We start from the raw sequence: 15,555 nt of genomic DNA on the forward strand, positions 1-15,555 counted from the left end.
CTTCTCGCATAGCTCCTCAAATGAACAGAATAATTGATATTAAATAGGTTGGTACAATAAGCTCAGAAGGAACCGATTTTTTCCGTGTATTTTTAGGAATATTCATCGCTTAACATTCGTCGACATCGCCGACAACAGCGTCGACAACGCGTCGGGCAACGTCGAGCACAGCGACAACAGGGGTACGGCAGTATCCGGGATGTTCCCACGGCCCCTTGCCCGTTGCTCTCATCGGGATTCGAACTCACGGCGTGCCCTCAGCCAAACGCAAGTGCGAAGTGCAAATGCAAAATAGACCTGACACTCCTGGTCAACCGTACGGAAAGTCACCTATCGGGTCATATGGCATGCTTCGCTTTGTAAAACTGAGCGTCCGAGGGTTTTTCATATTATAAAAGCAGACCGCGTGACCGATTGTCACGACCATGACGCAATCGTGACAGATTTACTTCCTGACCCACTGATGGTCGCCGTGAAAGGACATAGTGTCCTTTTTCCTGCCGTCCGGAAAAAGGACACCTGCTTTGCCCGCCGTGTAACCTTCGGTCTCTAACATTCAGTTTGAAATGCGTTAATTACACGTTAAAAAGACATATTAACATCGTCAAAAACACTTTTGCGGTTTAAAATGCTTGGTAGGCTTCCACTGCACTCTCCCGGAGCTGGTGGAGGTGCACTTCGCAAGCTGAAGTACGTCAGGGGGTCTTCACAACGTGATGACCCAATGATATTTGACTTACTGAGGTCTGGTCCTCTGCTGGTGCGTGGTGGATTCCATGCTACCGGGAGGGGGAGTTATAACACCCAAATCGGCCCTGCCTAGAGGGGTCTGTTGATAATATGTTATTAACCTGTTATTAACAGCAGTTTAAAACCGTGTAAATAATGAGCGACTCTTACACCGTACCCTAATGTGGGAGACAACGATTCTAGAGCGGACTTTGGGCTAACAGCGGGACCCATATCCCAGCGATGCGGACAAATTTACTAGCCACAAGCTGTAGACTGCCTCGTACGTGTGGTTTTCCACATCTCAGTGTATCTTGCAGTCCGAGCCAATCCGTGAGTGCTAGCAGGCGCTAGCCAGTTCAGAAGCACCAAGGGTGCCTCGGCAACAGCCGATACCTCTACCTATGGCGTCAGTACCATCCAGTATCGGTCCAGTCAAGGTGTAAGTCCCCGTGCATTTATACCAGTATTGAAATCGGCAGTAACAAGTGCGGCAACAAACCAGTCTTACCGTAGGGCCTGCAAATGGAGCGATCGGAGAGCTCTTCGCGAAAATCAAGTCTATAAACGACAAGCATGGCCCGTTCGACCTGGCTATATGCACTGGGGATTTCTTTGGGCCCCCGAGACCTAAAGAACAAGCTGCAGATGTAAATATGGAGGACGACCTTGATAAGCTGTTGGATGGACAATTGGAAGGTGAGTGGAAGTGTGCTGCTACATCATAACTCTACTCATGTACGGCAGCCCCTCTGGAATGCCTGGTTATGCAGGGAGAACACGCATTGCCAGAGCGTGTCATTGAAAAGGTCCAAAAGAGCGGAGGCACAGTGACCAAGAACGTCTTCATTCTGCGTACGTAGTGCGTATGCCTTGGAACGGTGACGTGAACTAACACATACCTGCTAGAAAAGTACGGCGTCATGACTACTGCGAACGGACTGCGAATAGCGTGCCTTGGGGGAACTTATGATGCATTGCAGTACGGCTCTACGGAGCTTCCGCAGGTAGAACTGACCTTTTTTCTGATTCCAGCGTTCATGTGTAACACCCCTTGCAGGACTTTACATGTCCTTACTTCACAAAGACAACGGTTGACAAACTGCTCACCAACACTAACAACGCCTCATCCAAAACTCAAAACTATAGTTCGGTCGGCGCGATCAAAAGCTCGCAGCTCATCGACATCTTCGTCACCAACGTCTGGCCCTCCACTATAACACGCTTCTCTTCTGTGCCACTGCCTTCTCCGGAGCTTGCTTCCATTGGTGCGCCGCCGGTGGATGAGATAGTCCGCGCAACCAAACCTAGGTATGTCTTCTCTGCAGGCGGAGGTCGACCGCCGAAGTTCTGGGAACGCGAGCCGTTCCTATGGGAGGGCGAGGAAGGCAGGAGTACGCGTTTCATAAGCTTAGGTGCATTTGGCGCTGAAGCGGTGAACGGGAAGAAACAACGGGTACGTACTGTCCAGAGTGCGCTCCAAGCTTGGTGTTAAGTACGGGGTTACGCAGTGGTTCTATGCATTCTCGATTTCCCCGCCGTCTTCGGAAGGTCAGGCCCCGGCGAAGCCAGCCAATACGACCGCAAATCCCTTTGCCGAGGCCAGGCCTCCCAAGCGTCCCATAGATGATTCGGAACCCGAGAACTTCATTTGGGGCAATGTTAATCAGCCTGGAAAGAGGCAGAGGCATAGTAAGCGTCTCACCAGGTTGTATGATTAACCGCCACCTGACTCTACCTTGCTACAGCCGCTGCGGGCGAGAAGAAACCCCGTCCCGGCTACAAATGCCGGAAATGCGACTCGACTGAGGTGGGTGTATGCACCGTGTTAGCCAACCCCGACTCTACTAAAACCGCCCAGCATTATATCCAAGATTGCCCGGAGCGAGACAAGCCGCCAGAAGGTTACATCTGCAATCGGTGCAAAGAGGTGAGTGGTCGGCGGCTGGACGCTGGAGGCGTACTTTCATCCCTTACACATGTCGGGCATCTAGCCTGGTCACTACGTCCGAGACTGTCCTACGAAACACCAACTTGGAGATACTGGAGGGAGGAAACCCCGCGAAGGCTACGTTTGTAGAGCATGCGCGAGTACGGAGCATTACATTGATGACTGCCCTGTTGCCAAAGCCGGGCCAAAGGAGGTTTCTCGCAGAGGTAAGAAAGGCCCACCGAAGGAAATTACTGGTGCGTTGTATGGTGAAGACGATCGTGGCGAGCGGGTCTTGATGGGCTTCATAGCGGATGAATGTTGGTTCTGCCTTTCGAACCCAAATGTTGCGTACGTTCCTGCCATCGTTGCTGCCTGTCTCTGCTTCAGCATTTACCTATTTTTCCGTGTGACAGGAAACATTTGATTGTCTCTATTGGCGCGGAATGCTACGTTACCCTCCCAAAGGGCCAAATAATCCCCACTCATACAGCCCAGAACTATTCTAACGTGCCCAACATACCTGGAGGAGGACACGTTCTAATAATTCCTATCGCCCATTATCCAACCTTCAGCTCCATCGCGCCTGAGCTCCGGGGGCCTGTACTCGCCGAGACAGAGAGGTAAGCTGGCCTGGTCCCCTGTCATTGTCTAACACACATTATCTTGATCATCGTAGATACAAATCAGCTCTTCGTTCGGTATACTCCAAATACGGAGCCGGTGCTGTCTTCGTAGAAATAGCGCGGCTGGGTCCGAAGGGTGGCCATGCGCATATCCAGGCGGTCCCAGTTCCTGTCAGCCTGCAAGATGGTGTTGAGGATGCCTTCATCCGAGAAGGCAAATCCCAGAAAATCGAATTTGAGAGCGATCCTGAAGGTGCACTGAAGGCCATCTCCGAGGACCATAACCGGAGTTACTTCCGCGTGGACTTGCCAGATGGCAGGAAGATGGTCCACTTGATACAGAACAATATTCCGTTCAGCATCCAGTTCGGGAGGTGCGTCTGCCTCGTCGGTCTGATCAGTTCGGGGTATTAACTGTATGGACTCAACTTCAGACAAGTGCTTGTAAACTTGATGGGCATCCCGGATCGTTACGATTGGAAGACTTGCGCCCAGTCGGAGGATGAAGACAAGTCAGACGCTGACGCTTTCAAGACTGCTTTCGCTGAATTTGATCCAACGCTTTGAAATCGTTCTACAGGGAATGTACAATGGCTGGCCAACACCACATCACGTGTATAATATTCCATTCGTTACTCAATCCTGTAGTTGGAAGTATGTTACTCCAAAGCAGACCCACCTGACCATGTCTTATAAAGGTTGTAATCAAGAAATGCCGAATACAGACCTGCTCGCGTCCCCGAGCCTCACACGGCATGGCTGCCAGTAGCGAAACCTCCATCCAGACTCTTCTTGTAGCTGTGACCGAAGTTCTTGGTTCCCTCCTTCCTGACCCTTCTTAGGATCCGTTCGATGGCATCGAGACCTGGACAATAAATGGTCAACATGACTAATCCCGCTATAAAACGTGCACCGACATACCCTTGTCCAGACTCTCCAGCGGAGGGCCGAAGGATAGACGGACGAAATGGTGGCAGGGCGAGTCGAAGAGATTGCGCCGGTGCGCGGGGTTGATATCAAAGAAGATCCCTGGGATGACAATCGTCTTCTCCTTAAGCAGTTCCTCGAAGAACGTCTATGCGCATGTTAATATCAGGGGGTCTGGGGTAACGGTTGGACTACTGTTTGAACGCACCAATCCATTGTTAAGAGGAACGGGCAGGTGCTCCAGATTTAACCACACGTAGAAAGTGCTCGAGGGCGGAATTTGGACGTGCAGACCCAGCTTGTCTAATCTGTGAAGGACGTGGTCGCGCTTCATCTTGAAGTGTTTTTGCAACGCGAGCTAGACACGCCGAAGTGAGTCTACTGTAACGTGCGTGCAAGCAGTGGGGCAGGTATACCTTCTCTTGTTGCACGCGTTCGGGATCAAGGAGTGGAATGGCAGCAAGTTGCAGGCTAAAAGAAATCGCGTCCAGGCTGCGGGACTGTGAGGTACGTGCATGAAAGGGACTTACGGATGGTTCGCGCCGCCGTCCAAGAATGATCCTGGCCGAACGTTATCCAAGTTCTATTTCAGCGATATACGCAGAATGCTCAATTACCTGATTGAGACAGCGCTGAAACCAAGTTCTTGGGTCCGATGACCCAGCATACGCGCCAGCCGGGCAGACGCCAGTTCTGTGGCGACCGTAGTGAGTTACCAAGGCGAAGCGAGGATTACAAGCGGACAGTACGTACCTTCGTCAAACCGTCGATGATAATCACGGAGTCCTAACGTGATCTGGTTAGCGCAGGTCGTGGACTAAGGCCTATGCATTTTACCTTGTTGACATCTTCTACGTAGGCAGCGGAGGATATCGATTTCCCGAATTCCCTTTCGTCTTCAGGGTATATGTACCAAGAATAGAACTTTCCGAAGCATCGTCAGAGAGACAGGTCGACTTGATTGAGTGCAATTGCGCTAACCTCATCTAGGACCAATGTAGTCGAGTGGTCTCTACTTATGGCCACGAGCTCCTTCAGCTCCTCTCCCCTATTCGGTGGAAGCAAGTAAGTGAAAGTATAGTGATTACAGCTGGATTAATTCATTACTGAATGACTTGTCCGGTCGGATTCCGCGGGTTCGACGCGATGATCACAGCGAGACCTTGGGACTTGATGTCTTTCTACAACAGTCCGCATGTCATGAAGCCTTTCAGAATGCTAGGGTTAAGTCTGCATACTCTGGTTTGCTTGATATCGAGCTGATAGAGATTCTGAAGATTCCAAAGTTAGAATCCGAAAGTGACAAGACACTCCAGTCACTCGCCTCTTCCTCCAGTCTACACCACAAAGTATTATAAGCTGCGATGCGTAGTAGTGATGACGTATGAAGTCTTACGCAGTAGGCACAGGAACCAGCCGTCTGAAAGCAGCCAGCACCTGATCATACGCTGTGTAATCCGGGACTTGATACGACTATGCTTCCACCGTTAATGAACCGCTTGTGGGATGGACCGAATATAGTTTGCTCACACAATAGACATCACCTATGACGGATGCAACACGAGAGAGCCCCGTCCTCCCCCCAGGTACGATGCATACGTTCTCATAAGTGTACTGGCTCTTCTTGCCTTGGCGGTAAGTGTGATTATACAATTTTGCTACGGCTTCTCGTAAAGCTTTGACGCCAGTCGTCGGGGCGTACTCGAGTGCGTCGACGGGGATGTCGACGTGCAGTGGGCGATCAGGGCCGTCGGGGAGAGGACCGGTTTCGGGGGCACCTTGACCAAGGTTAGCCCACTCATGGGAGCTCGCTTGATGAGAAGACATGGTAAGTGCGCGATCGTGTTTATGAGGGCAAGGAGCGCGTACAATAGCTAAATCCGTTCGCCATGGCACGGTCGGAGCAATAGATGACACCGGTGCTGCCGGGATGAACGATACCAGGGACAGTCTCTTCCTCCTGGAAATTGCGATGAATCTTATTTCAATTATTTCTAGAATAAAGGAAGCTGTCGCGTACGGGATTCACGGTCTGGGGCAAGAACGCTTTCGGCTTATGGCCCGCCGCTTCACGTAGGAGCTATTGGGAACCTTGAGTCCAGCACAACACCCACGTCGAATGCACCTTGTCCAACGCACCTGATGCGCTTCCGAGTCCTTTTCATGCTTGTAATTCTTCATTACTTGCTCAACCTATTCACGCGTCTAGCTCTCAGATCTCTCTTGAGTTAATCCTCTTACTTACCACATCGCGAAAATGCAGCGGGGTACCCGTGCGGGAGGGGAACTGGCTGTTTGGCTGGGACATGGTGGTAAGTTTTTAAGAGGTAAGACAGGTTGCGGGGCGTTGCCTGGCAGATCTGCTTTCGCCGCCATAGCGCATACTTATATCAGTCTCCAGAGCAGCCTGAATCTGATGTCAGCGCTATTATTAGCACTAGATCAGCCACGTGCGGGTGATCTCATTCAGGTCTGTTTTTAGCGAACCTACCTTACCGCCGGGGACGCTGCCGTCCAATAATTGCTCGAGATGAGTATGAATTGCGGTCAGAGCATACAGACAGAGTGGACTTGCGCAGCCTTTCAGTCCGATTGAAGATTATGGTGCATAGCGATTGAGCAGAGGGGATATCAAAATACACGAGCAAACATAGCGAAAGGACCAGAAGATCAGAACCGGAGAAGGGGAACAACGAGGCAGACAACGTTCCTGCGGCACTTCGGAGGGAAAATTGCGACAAGTTGTGATCAGCTGGCTGCAAATATCCATTGAGCATTATATGTCTGCGACGACCTTCCGGCTTCAGAGTCAATACATGTCAAGCTGAGGTCACGGTTGAGCTGAGGGGATAATGATGACTTGAAAGTTGCTTGAAAGCGCCCCGGAAAGCCTCGGCAAAGGCCGTCCCCACTCCGATCTACGACGTGGCGTTTAGACAAGCAGAGAATAAAAATGAGTCCGAAACACAGGTTGACTGCTTGTGTCGCATACACCACTTGTTATCTGGCGCTATATAAGTCGAGCTAGAAATCAGACAATAGACGATTAGAAGCCATGACATCCCTAACGTGCAAATTCTTGCCTGATCCCAAGACGATCGCTGTGAGTGCCGACTCAAGCTTACCGTCCGTAGAGCCCGCAAGCTAAGCAGTTCGTCTATCAGGTTGTTGGGTGCCCGTTCAGGTAAGTCACCATCCCATGAGTCGCTCCACGAACAGCTCATACATGAGGAACGGCAATTGCCTTGCAGTGGGGGTCAGGTACGCTGCGCACGTCACGTAACGAGTCTTCTCTCATGGATGCTGATCGCACTGCGTGATTTTAGCCGAAAGTAGGAGTAGACAAGGGACCCATCCACCTTGTCGAGGCCGGGCTCTTGACGCAGCTGAAGGAGCTCGGGTGGAACGTGCAGTTTGACGGACATCATCAGTTCGAGGAGATCTCGACCGCGGATGACCCGCCCATTGGGAAGCTGAAGAACCCCAGGTTTGTGTCGAGAGTCACGAAAGCTGTAGCCCAGGTCGTTGGTGACCATGCTAAGAAGGGACAACTCCCACTGACTCTAGGCGGGGATCATTCTCTGGTGTGTTATCCAACATTATTCCCCAGTGTTACCAGTATTAAGCGTTCGATAGGCCATGGGCACCATCTCTGGAACATTGGAGTAAGAAAATGCCGCTAAGGGCACAGTATTCCCGAATATCTGACACATTCTGCAGTACTTACCCTGACGCCTGCGTCGTCTGGGTCGACGCGCACGCGGACATCAACACCGCTGATTCCACGGACTCAGGTAGAGAAACACCTTCTTACAGCCACTCCACACACTCTGACCTCCCTAACCCAGGCAACATCCACGGCATGCCCGTTTCCTTCCTTATGGGCCTCGGCAGCAAGATCCCCGAGTTCGGCTGGGTCAAGTCCGCGCTGCGGCCAGACCGCATCGTCTACATCGGCCTGCGCGACGTCGACGCCGGCGAGAAGCGCATCCTGAAGGAGAACGACATCAAGGCGTTCAGTATGCACGAGGTCGATAAGTACGGGATCGGGAAGGTCGTCGAGATGGCGCTGGACCATGTCAACCCCAAGCGCGACAGGCCGATCCACTTGAGCTTTGACGTGGACGCGTTGGATCCGAGCGTGGCACCGTCGACTGGAACGCCCGTGAGATTATACCCCATTTTCAGAGTAGGGATCAGGATGAGCTGACAGGGTTGTATGTAGGTTCGTGGCGGGCTCACCTTCAGGGAGGGTCACTACATTTGTGAGGCGATCTACGAGACCGGTTTGCTGGTCGCGCTGGACTTGATGGTATGAACTTTGCGAAACGTAGATAGTGCCTCTTGCTGAAGCACGAACATTGTAGGAGGTCAACCCTTCCCTGGCAGACGAAGAGAGCGTCAAGCAGACGGTCACCGTCGGCTGCTCGCTCGTCCGTTCGGCGCTTGGTGAGTGGCACTGTTCCCATGATTGTCGTGGATTGTGGCTGACGCGGTCCATGCGTTCAGGGGAGACGTTGCTTTGAACATAGGAGTGCGGAAGAATGGACAAGGATATGCGAAACAAAGGAAAAGCTCTGTATCGATTTTATACGCAGGCCTGTCGTTGCCCTATCATCCGTGTAGCATAGACCTGATGCATTTCATTTTGTGGCTTTTGTGCAATATCATGCCAGTGTCCACGAGATTGTCCACGTCAACTCGGAGTACGCTTGGGGCCGCTCGAAAAAAATAGAATGGGTCACTGAACCTCGAGGCAATCTCTATAATGGGTCCTAGTAACTGACGTCGTCAAGTTAGGCGACGCGTAGGGAAGTCATACGCGAACCCGTTTACCTTACTTTTTCCAACCCATGTTCTTCTGCATTGTTCGAGCTCACATCCCTGGTCTCGTTTGCCTTGAATTAGAAGGTCAGCGTATCGGCACAACACTAATGAGCGCTTGTGTGGCCTCTCCGTCGGTCTGCCACCGTGCGTGTTGATGCGTTGACGCGTCCAGCCCTGTGGTGGCTGCGCTAACCCCTATACCTGAAGCCAATCCGGGCTCGCTCACGCTCCTGATTTGGGCATCCTTATGTCGCGCCGATGGCTGCCACACTTCTCATTTCAACGAGCTCTCTTTCAGGCCTGTTCTCGAAGACGTCAGCTTACCCGGAATGGTCTCAGACAATGGTGGCAGGCCGCATTTGTATATGGACGCGTACGTTTCGTGGCTTCACCTCCGTGATGGGCCACCTTTCCTTTATTGCTGGCGTGACATATAAGGGGCCCTGTTAGCTCGCTCTCTGTCGAGCACTCTTCCAACTGACTAGTTTTCCTTGGATCCCCTGTCGAGGTTGCTCTCATCATGGAAGCCCAGGAGACTGGCCCTAGCGTTGATGTGTTGACGGCGGATTCCGATGTATGTGCTTGTCTTATGAGAACTGGTTCGCTCGGACTAGCACACTTACCCACTCTTAGATTACGATGGATCCTCTGGACCCGACAAAGGGGTGGTTGTATTGTAGGCGGTGTGCTTGCACGTTTTGGACGAAATTTGGTCTTGAGCATATAAGATCATGGAAGCACTCTGTCGCTAGGCCACACCCGGGCTGGGCCGGTGCTGCTCCTGCTTCCCCTGCTCGCCTTCCACCCGATCTTCCTCCCCTTCGAGTTCCACGTCCCCGTGTCTCCCTTGCTCTTTTTGCACCTCCTGAACCTCCCGGCCCTCCGGTGTGGACCTTCCAGTTTTATCGACCTGGTCGCCGGCGAAAGTACGTTCCTGCTCTTGTTACTTGGTGAGCGACCTTGCAGATGAAGCTTACGGAACTCTGTACTAGGTGGAGTCTGAATCCCGAGGAGCAGCCCGGGAGGTCGGGGAGTATAGGCCCTGTGAGGACGAGCCGGTGTGTATATTTTTGTTGAACATCCCTTTGGCATCCTACGTATGCTTCTTAGATCCAGGAGCCGGTATGACCCTCGGCAATCAAGCAATAGGGCGCCTATCCGACGGCGGGAGACTAGCACCCTCGCCCGGGAAATCCTGGAGACTATTGAGTTCCCTCCCTACGAAGAAGAGGGAGTGGAGATTACTCCAGTCCCTAGAGAAATTCCCCTGTATGAGGAAACAGACGAAGAAGAAGAAGGGCCCCCCGTCATAAAAGAGGAGCTTGAAGATGAGCAAGAGATGGTGCTGCTCCGAGAGTCGGACCAGGCTGATTTCTCCCCTTCGAATGTCTCGACACGAGACCTCACCCCTCTGGCTGATGCTTGAGTAGAAGCCAGCTCGGAAGGACGGGCGCAAGCCTCAAACGAACGTCGACATCAGGAGCATTCCCGATAAGATGTCTCTTCAATCCCTATCGTTGTACTATCGTCTCTCCATTTACTAATTGTCCTTACTTCCTCACTCTCTTTGATTGTCTGTATCATTTAGACCTCTCCCGCCAACTGCATCACTCTCCTTTCGCTTTAAATTTCCATTCCAACTTTCTGTACACACGTAGCTGCTCTCATACTGGCTAGTTACATACACATTCTCTAGAGCCAACCATTTATGTCTTCGGCTGACGTATAATCGCTGGGTATCTGTACCAATACCATCGCCTTATATTCCGTCCTCAGCCCATCCATATAACCCGCGGCAGCAAAACGAAGTACGCGGCCATACAGGTAAGCAGATGGGCGGCGCACCACGGTGTGAACGCTAGTATACTCCTTTGCACACGCGGGACACAGATGAGGCCTCGCGCAATGCTCTGCGCGGTAGCGACACGAGCATCCCTCCTCGCGCATACTCCTACTCTCGCACTCACTGAGACCAGGTCTACATGTTCTGAGAGCCACGGAGGTCACGAACAGCTACCCCGCAAGATCAACTCACTATAACCGCGCCGCAACGACCGGGCGATCCCAACAAGCGCAAATGAAGAGCGGATAGTAGACAGACCCTCTCACGATTGTCGCACGGAAGCGCTCTACAGATTCTGCCACTGCATGTATGGCATGGAACCGGCTACCTTGTAGACCTCGAATTTGCGAATAAGTGAAAGGAACGCGAGAGCTTCGCGGATTTTGCAAATGGCCGTGAATGTGAAATGTATACGACTTTGTTCCGCGGATGGAGGACCGATTTCACGGACGCTGGTATAATTAAATGAGCGGAGGCGATGCGGAGGGGTCGTCCGAGATTGAAGGCTAGAACAGTGGCACACATACACCTCTGGAGGGGTGCAAGTGAGGACAAGGTGAGAGTGACCAGGTGGTGGTTGTCATGAGCAAGAATATACACACTTACTCAGGAGTTATTCCATTTGTGATTAGCTTGGCCGGCAGAGAAATTGTCAGGGGCATGATACGCAGGGGAATGTTCTGACGGACCCGTCTATGATTCCCTGCGTTTTGCGATGAGGTTAGGTGAGAGGGCAAGGTTGCTGGACCTGAACAAGGACATGGGATCGAACGGGCAGCAAAGTCCGAGAGTAAAACCCAACACAAGGCTTCTGTTTAGAGATGTAAAGAAAGCAACATCAACACTAGATCGCGGGCACACGCCTTGCAAAGGACCAAGTGAACACCCAAATGCAGACTTGATGGAATTTGCCAAGCGGAACTGCGCGCTCTGTGCTCTGTTAAAGGCGGCATGCCTTTGCCCGATTCGTTGGATGGGTGAGGCCCCCACTGATGAGATGCAAATCAGTCAGCCTCCTGAAGGATCTATGGTATCTTTTTGTGCTTGAGTTGAAGTGGGTAAATGGTGACTGTGATGATAAACTGGTTACCTACTCAGAGGACTTGGGGATCACCTGAATGGGAGCCCGCCAAGCGAAGCTGCGCACTCTGCTGGAGGTGGCATCACCAAGGAAGGCGGCTTCTGATGGTGCCGACTTTATAATGGGTGGTCCTCCCGTGACGAACGCAGCGACTTCACGGCTTGCATAACCAGACGGATCGTTCGATTCAAGGTAGCCTGGGTGACCTTGTAGCTGCTTGAGGAGACTCATAGCTAGATTAAAGTTTAACTTACATCAGAGCGAAAGTCGTGAGAGATAGCGCAACGTACGATGGATCTGTAACTGTGTTAGGATCCACGCCTAACTTTCGAATTTGACCAAACCGTAACCTTATGCTATGAGACCCATAAGATTATGGTTGGGTCACATTTGTAATCAACCTAGAGAGTCGCGTGAGCTGCTGCGATCTGGGTTGAGCGAAGAGGTATGAGTGGCAAGGTACGAAATAAGAATATAAGGGTGCAAAGGCATATTAAAGCTGGGATTGGCACAAATACAAGGAGCGGTGATAGATAGGCCGTAGAGACCAAGTTCGGCCGTTCTGTCTTTGGACGAGTTCCTGGCTATTCTGCCGAATTGTCAAGCGACCATCCTAGCTGTAAAGATATCCGGCTGTCATCGCTCAAAGGATTGCACACGCTGCCAGGATAATTCGCATGGTGTTCGGTGCCGACTCTGCGTTCTTACTGGTCCAAAGTCAACCCTAGGGTTAGCGCAAAACACGCGACCGTCTAGCACCATGTCAAGATTCGGTCCAGATACAGTGCGGGGCACAGATCGCTGGATAACCTCGGAAGTATATACGGATGCAATAAACTCAAGTGCCAGATCTGCGAGTTCAGGGCACCAAGTACTTGGAAATACAACATTGGGATAAGAGCGTGCCCCTGGACACGGTCAGCTCGGAACCGCATAGGTGCGGGCCAAGGAAGAGACGGAAGGAATGGCGAGGGACATTTGCCTTTTCGAGAACAAGGCGAGCGCCAAAAGGAAAGTGCCGGGGTGATGGCCGCACGTGGGCGAGCCTGAATAGCAGATGGCTCCCACTGGACGGACTATTGTAGGCAGACCTTGTCCTGTATCGAGCAGGCATTGTTCGATTCGTGTGTTGCAGCGCATTCATCATGTCCTGGCTCCCGTACGCCGACGCGTGGACGGCCCTATATCCATCATCCTCTTCCCTGTTCCTGAACTCTTCCACCGGCCCCGAATAACAAATCTCTCGCAGGCCGAGCATCCTTCTCTGTATTTAATCAACGCGTCCCGCCCTTCATCGACCCCAGCACAGGGCAGCGAGCCCGCCATAGACACCCCAGCAGCCGCCATAACTTACTTTCACGACTTGGGCTAATTTATTCCTATTATCATGGTCGCTGTTAGATCACTCGTCTCTGGCCTCCTGCTCCTCGGTTCGACCCTCGCCTCGCCCGTGCCCTCCCCCAGCACGAACGGCATCAAGCTCCCGTTTCCGCCTATCACGCCCAAGGGCCTCCTCTGCCAAATTCCGATAGTGAAGGACTTCCTCTGCCCGCGTCAGTCCTCGTCGGGCACGTCTGTGAAAACACCTCTCGGTACGGCCCAGGGCACTGCCGACACGTCCAATGCGAACCGGTTCGTCGTGAAGTATGCTTCGGCAAATCGGTGGCAAGCCTCAGTTATGACTACCAACTGGACCCTGCCGTAAGTAGCCCTCCTCTCTCGCAGTGCTTTGCTCACGCGACCGCGTTGGTTCAGCAATGGAGCTACGGACCCGTCTGCCCTACCGCTGTCTTGCCCACAGCCAGGCGTGGATGACTCGGCATTCTCGGAAGACTGCTTGTCCATGATGATATACGTCCCTTCCAGCGTCAGGCTAGGCAGCAATGTCCCAACCATGCTGTGGATCCATGGCGGTTCTTTCATCGTTGGCGCGGCTACAGGGCCGGGCTTGGACGGCTCCAGCCTCGCATCTGCCACGAACTCCATCGTCGCAGTGGTGCAATACCGTTTGGGAGCTGTAAGTGATCCTATGTTATCTTGGAGTCAGTTCGCTGACGCTCGCACAGTTGGGCTGGATGGCGCCCAACGGCGATACCAACCTCGCCCTGGGCGACATCATTATCGCATTAGGCTTCTTGAAGACAGTACTGCCAAGCTTCGGCGGCGACCCGTCGCAGATCACCATAGCCGGCCAGAGTTCCGGGGCTACTATGGTCAGAGCCATGCTTGCCATTCCCTCTGCTTCCAGCCTCTTCAACCACGCGATCATCCAGTCGGATCCCATGGTATGCTATCACTCATTGCTCATTTTAACACAATCTAACCGCAATCCACAGGACTACGGTTTCCAATCCCCAGGCACCCAGCAGACCCTGCAGAACTACTTCAACGGCCTGCTCAACTGCTCCCCGTCCGACACTGCCTGCCTGGACGCCATCTCGCTCGACGACCTCATCAACGCGCAGATGAACCTCTACAGCACCGCCTACTCGCTCGACCCCTCCGCGACGCTCTCCGAGCCGATGCGTCCCGTGCACGACGGGCAGCTGATCACGAGCACGCTCGACTCGTCCTCGCCCTTCCCGCGGCAGAGCAAGAGCATCCTGGTCTCGACCGTGCTGAACGAGGCCGGGCTCACGATCTACGGCAACTACGACCAGCCGCTGCCCGAGTCGCAGTGGGAGCCCGCGGTGAACGCGACCTTCGGCGCCGCGCGCACCGCGAAGATCTACAACGCCAGTGTCTACGCCGCGTCGCAGTTCGCCGTGGGCACCAATGGCAGCGCGAACGCGAGCACCACCGTCGACGCGCGCGCGCAGCTGCAGGAGCTCGGGACGGATTATATTTGGAAGTGCTCGAGCTGGACGTTCGCACGGAACTGGGCCGCGAACGGCGGCACGGTCTATGCGGGGCTGTACGTCGTCGGCTCGAGCTACCCGGGCAACAGCGCCGTGCCGTACTGCACGCAGGCAGGCGTCGTGTGCCACCAGGACGACATCCAGATCGTGTTCGGCATGGCGCCGAGCCCCAGTACGGCGCAGAGTGCGCTGATCAGCGAGATGCAGGCGCGGTACGGCGCGTTCTTCCGCACGGGGAACCCGAATCCGAGTGGCTCGTCCTTGCAGAGCTGGCAGGCGTCGGGCACGAGCAACGTGAATGCGGTGCTGCTCGGCGGGAGCGGGCTGGCGCCTGTTGGCGCGTGCGACCCGTCGTACTGGGGGGAGGCGGTGCAGTATGACTACCAGGTCTACGGCATCTGAGGGTGGCTGTCGCTGGGGACTGCGCGAAAGAGGATAAGAAAACAAATGTCTGTATCCATCCTGCCTTCCCACACACTCTTTTTTCGCGTGTTTCTTGTTCCTATACCTAATTTGCCTTTCTTTTCTCTCTCCTTGTCGATTTTTCTTTCATTCCTGCATATAGCTTCCTGGCATTGACAACTTTGTTCCGGTTTTGGTCTCGTGTTTTCCAAAGGACTCTCATACGCCTCTGTAGCATTGCAACCGCGTCTTTATTCCTCTCCGGGTTCTCGGGTACAAAGATAATAATTGATGTAGCTTTACGATCGCCAATACATTATGCTGTCCCTAAT

At 53.1% G+C, this 15,555-nt stretch overlaps 5 protein-coding genes across 5 annotated transcripts; 4 read left to right on the top strand and 1 right to left on the bottom strand.

Moving 5' to 3' along the window:
- Positions 1-1,235: 1,235 nt before the first annotated feature.
- On the top strand, positions 1,236-3,852 carry GLOTRDRAFT_36948 (uncharacterized protein; the record flags this gene model as incomplete). Its single annotated transcript, XM_007864750.1, has 13 exons — positions 1,236-1,379; positions 1,434-1,440; positions 1,477-1,584; positions 1,639-1,736; positions 1,790-2,185; positions 2,241-2,390; positions 2,495-2,539; positions 2,591-2,659; positions 2,724-2,916; positions 2,971-3,010; positions 3,076-3,282; positions 3,339-3,659; positions 3,720-3,852. Coding segments are annotated over 13 exons (1,911 nt in total), but the record flags the coding sequence as incomplete, so codon positions are not given.
- A 179-nt stretch (positions 3,853-4,031) lies between these two features.
- GLOTRDRAFT_136736 (PLP-dependent transferase) lies at positions 4,032-6,520 on the bottom strand (the record flags this gene model as incomplete). The annotated part of the gene is made up of 18 exons (XM_007865041.1): positions 4,032-4,150; positions 4,207-4,360; positions 4,421-4,570; positions 4,629-4,683; positions 4,743-4,773; positions 4,830-4,905; positions 4,966-4,998; positions 5,050-5,136; positions 5,194-5,260; positions 5,320-5,393; positions 5,451-5,483; positions 5,522-5,549; positions 5,609-5,685; positions 5,743-6,023; positions 6,082-6,172; positions 6,233-6,292; positions 6,352-6,405; positions 6,458-6,520. 18 exons carry the CDS (start codon positions 6,518-6,520, stop codon positions 4,032-4,034), a joined length of 1,533 nt encoding a protein of 510 aa, XP_007863232.1.
- A 653-nt stretch (positions 6,521-7,173) lies between these two features.
- GLOTRDRAFT_56391 (Ureohydrolase) lies at positions 7,174-8,987 on the top strand. Its single transcript, XM_007864806.1, has 10 exons — positions 7,174-7,315; positions 7,377-7,396; positions 7,464-7,473; positions 7,539-7,796; positions 7,849-7,877; positions 7,933-8,006; positions 8,061-8,377; positions 8,438-8,524; positions 8,580-8,661; positions 8,722-8,987. The coding sequence occupies exons 1-10, from the start codon at positions 7,268-7,270 to the stop codon at positions 8,736-8,738; spliced, it is 942 nt and encodes a 313-aa protein (XP_007862997.1). The 5' UTR covers positions 7,174-7,267; the 3' UTR covers positions 8,739-8,987.
- A 572-nt stretch (positions 8,988-9,559) lies between these two features.
- Positions 9,560-10,465, top strand: GLOTRDRAFT_126397 (uncharacterized protein; the record flags this gene model as incomplete). The annotated part of the gene is made up of 4 exons (XM_007865042.1): positions 9,560-9,613; positions 9,673-9,965; positions 10,032-10,097; positions 10,150-10,465. The coding sequence occupies 4 exons, from the start codon at positions 9,560-9,562 to the stop codon at positions 10,463-10,465; spliced, it is 729 nt and encodes a 242-aa protein (XP_007863233.1).
- Positions 10,466-13,266: 2,801 nt separating this feature from the next.
- On the top strand, positions 13,267-15,554 carry GLOTRDRAFT_56392 (alpha/beta-hydrolase). Its single transcript, XM_007864807.1, has 4 exons — positions 13,267-13,664; positions 13,719-13,980; positions 14,030-14,248; positions 14,300-15,554. Exons 1-4 carry the CDS (start codon positions 13,351-13,353, stop codon positions 15,221-15,223), a joined length of 1,719 nt encoding a protein of 572 aa, XP_007862998.1. The 5' UTR covers positions 13,267-13,350; the 3' UTR covers positions 15,224-15,554.
- The last annotated feature ends 1 nt before the right edge of the window (position 15,555 follows it).

The sequence above is a fragment of the Gloeophyllum trabeum genome (genome assembly GCF_000344685.1).
Source record: "Gloeophyllum trabeum ATCC 11539 unplaced genomic scaffold GLOTRscaffold_00003, whole genome shotgun sequence".
Lineage (NCBI taxonomy): Eukaryota > Fungi > Basidiomycota > Agaricomycetes > Gloeophyllales > Gloeophyllaceae > Gloeophyllum > Gloeophyllum trabeum.